General features: G+C 37.5%; 1 protein-coding gene across 1 annotated transcript in view; it reads right to left on the bottom strand.

The window, feature by feature from the left end:
- Window positions 1-1,265: 1,265 nt before the first annotated feature.
- Window positions 1,266-5,908, bottom strand: part of timm17a (translocase of inner mitochondrial membrane 17 homolog A (yeast)) — a 6,552-nt gene continuing 1,909 nt past the window's right edge. Inside the window, exons 3-6 of the mRNA XM_032514346.1 lie at window positions 5,351-5,414; window positions 4,940-5,068; window positions 4,080-4,190; window positions 1,266-2,167 (exon numbers count right to left, since the gene is read on the bottom strand). Coding sequence (XP_032370237.1) covers window positions 2,091-2,167; window positions 4,080-4,190; window positions 4,940-5,068; window positions 5,351-5,414 — 381 coding nt within the window. The 3' untranslated portion in view covers window positions 1,266-2,090. The remainder of the gene's footprint in view (window positions 2,168-4,079; window positions 4,191-4,939; window positions 5,069-5,350; window positions 5,415-5,908) is intronic.

The following is a 5,908-nucleotide window of genomic DNA, read 5'->3' as shown; positions in this document are numbered from 1 at the left end:
TTTTTATACTACCTTTGTTTTTATTGTATTATTATTTTTTCTTGATACGTTACTACAGTATATTTATCTTATGTCCTGATAATATACGAATGCATCGCCTTATTGAGAATGAAGACAGGACTGTCGTGTTATCTTTAATGAGTAAGATGCCGAAATGTTTTATAATTGATGTTTTTGTCACATGTTGTAGGGGCCTATGAGAGAATTTACACAGAATGTAATAGGGGAGGGGACGACTAGAATAAATACACAGTGCACACACCATGGTTTTGTTTTTATTACTAATAAATTGCAAACACATTTATTCCAGGACTTGTATTTAAACATTACACATTCTTCAACAATGTCTTACTTTGTGGTTGTGAAGTCTGTCAGAGTTCAAAAAAGCAACAGCAAAAAATACTGAAAGAAAAACTATTTATGTGTTAAGAGATATAACTAATTAAATGATTACCCAAGCTACAAACTCCAAGCTGTTTGAGGTCTTTTCGTGCAAGTCCAAATCAAGTATTGAGTCCTTGTGGGCAAGTCCAAGTCATGAGCAACTTTCTAGTAAATTTCATGTTTCACACAGACACACCATTTCAACATTTCTTATAAAAGCTGTTAACATTGTTCTTAATTCTAATTAGAGCTGACAAGTCTAGTTTATTAATCAAAAACTCAATTATCAATCTGATTATTTGCAAATAGCCAGATTATTTTCTAAAATCTTTTAACAGTTAGTTGCAGTCTCAGACCTAATATTTAAATGTGTGTCACGTAGAGGAAGATCTTACTGCATTTCATCTTTATTGTTCTGGATTTCTTTTCCTGGTTAAAAGGAATTTTTTATTTATTTATTTAGATTAAGTGTACAGCTCCGCCATGAAACCATGAACCCTACCTGACCCCACATTTCCCTTCCCCACCCCCTTCATCCAGTGTCCTTCACCTGTCACTACACAGAGCGGGTTACAAAGAGACAACAGGTGTCTGTGACACCAACATGCAAAAATGTGAGAGGAAAGTCCTCCCTTATGTGGCTTTTGTCAACACATCCTAAAAGAGCCAGTTACACAGTTACGGCCAATCAAAAAAGGCAATGCTGGTCTGAATATTTGTGAGGACTACCCTCTAGTGGAGAATGAGCAATCCTGCCTAGGCAGCATGGATTATGACCGACTGTAACACTACAGTATACTTAAAGATTGATGTAAACTCATTTTCCCAAACTATACCAAAACTAATTGCAAATACAGTATGTATTCATACAACAACAGACACATTAAACAACTTATTTCTTTATTGTACCATAGAATATTCTATAATACAGATTTCATACAGTATGCATCAATCCCTTGCTTGAGTTTCACCATTTGTACTGCCTAAGCCATCCTTTGTCAGTGTTAGCCTTATCCACACCTTTGTGTTGAATGTAAAAACGCTGTCACATACAAATTAATTATCTAACTCTGTACAATCTAAAATAAATAAACCACTTCAAAACAAATCCATATTGCAGGGATAGCATTGTATCTGATTGGTGCTTGCCTTTGTAACTCTAAAATTAAAAAAAAAAGGGCCAGCCAAATGTCAGTGGCCAGCCCAAGCAGGTGACAATCTTTAAGGCAAATAAAGCCTAATATAAGTGAACAGAGAAACAGAAAGCATTTACTGTATATACACATAAGTATACCATACTTGCATATAACTCATGATGTCTTTGTGTGATGTATTTTTGTTAGATTCAACAGAGTTTGTCTGTCTTGATCTCCCTCTTGATGGGCTACATGCAGTATGAAAAAAACAGAAAAAACACCTCTTCCCACAAACCATCCAACATCTAACAACAAATCTCACCGCATGTCTGTATTAAAGCGATGTGAGGTGAAACAGATGCACATGACAAGGCTGAGAATGGCAAAAGGCAGATCTGTACATGGCTCTTGAAAGAAGGAAAATGAAGATGTATTTTGTCCTTCACTTGACACAGTCCATTGAGTTGGGTGCTATTATTTTATGTGTGGTATTTGACATCTCCATTTCTTCTTTTTAACATCAGCAAGGAATTCAAAAAGGCCTAATAGATAAGAGGTGGGGGAGTCCTCTCATTGGTATTGTCTGTAGTCGCCAAAGGTGGGGGAGGGCATGGGAGCTGGGGCGGGTTCCTCTGCAAACTGGGGCCCTGGAAAGAAAGAAAAAGTCAACTTTAGAGTGAGAACACTGTTAGTTGGTAAATGGACAATACCCTAAATTATAAGCATGAATTATAACGATAAAGTATGTGGTGTAGCACTGTGACTAATGAGTATGTTTATTTTCTATTAATCTGCAGATTGTTCTTCACAATCAATGGTTTAACCCGTTTGGTGCATAAAACCCTTCAAAAAATAGTGAAAAATGTCCATCACAATTTCCCAAGGCTATTTATATTTTACAACCAACAGTCAATGACAACAACACCCAAATATTTTATTTATTTTTATATATATATATATATATATATACACACACACACACACACACACACACACACACACACACACACACACACACACACACTTTTAATTAACAACATGAACGATGGCTCTGCTGGTTAGGGCTGCCACAGTATTTGTTTTTCTACTCACGCATAAAATTATTTGTCATTCAAAGCGCATTATTGCCATAAAAAATAGAGTTTTGACATCTCTCAATCGGGCTCCACAGACTAGATAGCGTATTCCATTGTAATCCATGTTTATTCTTGTGTTTTATGTGTCCTAATGTTTCTATTTTGTTTTTAACTGTCTATTCATGTGTCTTATTGATTTTTAATGCTTATGACTTTTAACTGTTTGTACTTGTGTTTTATCTGTTTTAATGATTTTGTGTAAAGCACTTTGAATTGCCCTGTTGCTGAAATGTGCTATACAAATAAAGCTGCCTTGCCTTGCCTCCATTTCCCAAATTTATCAATCCACGCCAACTCCATGAGAAGCCCCCATGTTTTCTCCGCTTCGAGTCTAATTTTGTCGTGATTAGTGCAGCGGAATTCCTAATAGGCAGCTGCTTAAATCAAACAAATATCCCGCTGTAGATGTGTTTTGAACTCACTAACCCTATCTACATCGATTGGTCAAGGCTCCTAGTTTGTCTGTGAGTGTGTTTCTGTTTCACTACAGGCAGATTCATAAATTTGCTACGGTGGGAGGGGAAATAAAAATCCATACATAGAAACACTGTTGATTTACTCCCATGGAGCAATAAAAACTATTTTGGTTCTGTACATTTCTGCGGTCAGTCAGCCTGGTGAAGGCAGGTTAGAGCCAGCCACTCAGCTCCACGGGAGGGGCTGCTGACTGAAGGGCAGAGAAGTTGATGGAGTTGGTGTAGATTGAATGAAGGAACACTACCGCGCAGCTCACGTCTCACTTCCATAAAACATATAAAATCGCAATCTTGATTCACCCCGTTTGCGATTTAATTTTTAATATAAACGTGATAAACGTGATATCAATTTAAAGCTAAAGGCCTACTTTCAGTATAAATTTCCAGTAAATAACAGGCATAATAGGCCATTAGATAGTTAAACCTTTTTGACCTTTTAAATAGATGTTCTATTGGTGAGGAAACATCTGTGACACACAATGTCTTATGAAAGCGTTTTAAAATGCACTGGATAACCTGAAAGTACAAACTTGTCAAGCTGAAAACTAAACTTTTATTCAGTTTTTAGAAAAATAGACATACTGTATATCGCACACGTATTTATATTCCATGGTATAGTAAGCATCAGGATTAGATGCGGTTTTTGTGCAAATCATGCTAGCAGGTGGAGAGGAGACTAATGTGTCTACAGTATAGTCAACAAAGACAAAGCTGTCAGGTGTAGGACAACCAGAGGTGAAACGGTACTTTTTCTTCGCCACAGCAGAGGTCATCTTTCACAACTACGGCGGCATTTATAGCTGGCTGACTTACTGACCTCTGACATTAAGGTTTTACTAGCTGATGTACAGGAGGTAGATTTAGAACATACAAAATCATCAGCTTGTGTTATCCGTCTATGGGTCTCCAATCATTTAATGACTTCCAAAGTCAGAAGGGTTACTCACCAGTCGGGAACTGTGAAGAGGCAAACCTAGTAAGCAAGATCCCAGCACCTTCTATCAACGCCAGCAGGATACCTCCCATGGCTGCAGAGCCTACCATGGCTACTGGTCCATCTATAGAGGAACAAGGAGTGTTAGTATTACTTACACACACACACACACACACACACACACACACACACACACACACTACATTAGTCTCCACATTTCATATAATAAGTAGATTAAACGAGGAAGTTGCGATGTAATTGTATCTTAAAGAGCACCCATTCTTTTTAACGATACTGCAGGTGTTTCACTTTTTCTGCCTAATTTAACCGGTGTTCAGATTTAGTAGGTGGAACCTTGCTGGAAATTACACAAGGTCACCAAAGGCCAAGTTCTAATATGGTGTTGTCCTGCCGCAGTAAGTGCATCAAAATGAACAGGACAGTGAACAAATGTCAATCCCAGTCCTAAAAAGAGGTATAATCAGGCAAAAAAATAACTGTGTGGGATCTAATTACAAGATAGTTCAAATTAATTAAATAAGACTTGACAACTCCAGTTCCTATTATTCAATTATGTTATTATGCTTAGTTTCACACAATTTCAATAACTCTACTTAGTAGGTATAGGTAGCTGATATTTACTCGAAGCACAGTAACAAAAATATTTGGGCATTATAGAAAAAAACCTGTTGAGCAAAAACATTTCCACTTTTTCCAAAACGGTAGCCACCCATTGATCAGTCTTACTAATGCCTCTTTGCACATTGTTGTTTAGATAATACAGTAGGATTACTTTTAAACTTGTGTTCAGTGTCAAACAGCAACAGCGTTGTTTCCTTTTGCACGTATGTGCTATATGTTAACTGTACTCACTTCTAGCAGCAAGGATAGCTCCTGTCATTGCCCCACTTGTAATTGAGTTCCAGGGATCCTCCTTCCCTCGTACTTTTACTAAACCACAGTCAATCATGGAGAAGAGGCCTCCCCATACTGCAAAGCTTCCTGCAACCCAAAAAAGATCCAACAAGTTCAACAAGAAACAGATGATGCTTTGCACTTTTTTAAGCTATTTTGCTTTCACTATTATTATACTTGATCCAAAATGTCTTTCTTAGGAATCAAATAATCAACAACTGTAGGCCAAAAATGCGATTAATATGTTATAAAGGTGACTACAGTCCCTTTTCTCTGTAAAAGTGAAAAACACAGAGTGGGTATTTGATACCTAAGATAAAGGTTTTTAGTTTCAGGTAGATAATATTTAAATTCAGCAGTCATTCTTACCTCCAAGCTGTGGGGCTCTAGTCTTGATGGCAGTTAAGCTACCTCTCATTCGGTGGTTCATTCCCTACAAGAGAGAGCAAACACCATCAATGGAAATTTCATGTCAACTCATCACAAGTAGAAGCCATTGTTATTCGGGCTTGTGTTTACATCATTACAAATATGCTATATACCATAACTTTTTCCCAACATGGCAGATATATTGTTACGTGTGGTACTTTAGCCCCTCTCCTATAATATATTTTAAGCATCTGAACTTAGAAGCTCCATGTCCTGCACAAAAAAAACTAATTCACGGCCAGGTAGAGCAGGCGCACAAGTACAGAGGTTTACTCCTCGACGCAGCGGCCTAGGGTTTGACTTCATCGTGCGGCCCTTTGCTGGATGTCATTCCCCCTCTCTTTTTAATAAGAAAAAACAATCTTAGTTTTCAATAACGTTTTACTTTACTGCCCTTGTTGGTTTTAATGTGATTTTCTTCCTGTTTTAACTTCAAGCTTTTTAACACAAGGTTTCCTCTTTTTTGGGGGGTGGGGGGGTATTGAGCCTAGTATTGAG

This window comes from Etheostoma spectabile, chromosome 4 (assembly GCF_008692095.1).
Source record: "Etheostoma spectabile isolate EspeVRDwgs_2016 chromosome 4, UIUC_Espe_1.0, whole genome shotgun sequence".
Lineage (NCBI taxonomy): Eukaryota > Metazoa > Chordata > Actinopteri > Perciformes > Percidae > Etheostoma > Etheostoma spectabile.
Note: the sequence above shows the minus strand (reverse complement) of the source record. Positions and strands in the feature narration are given on the sequence as shown.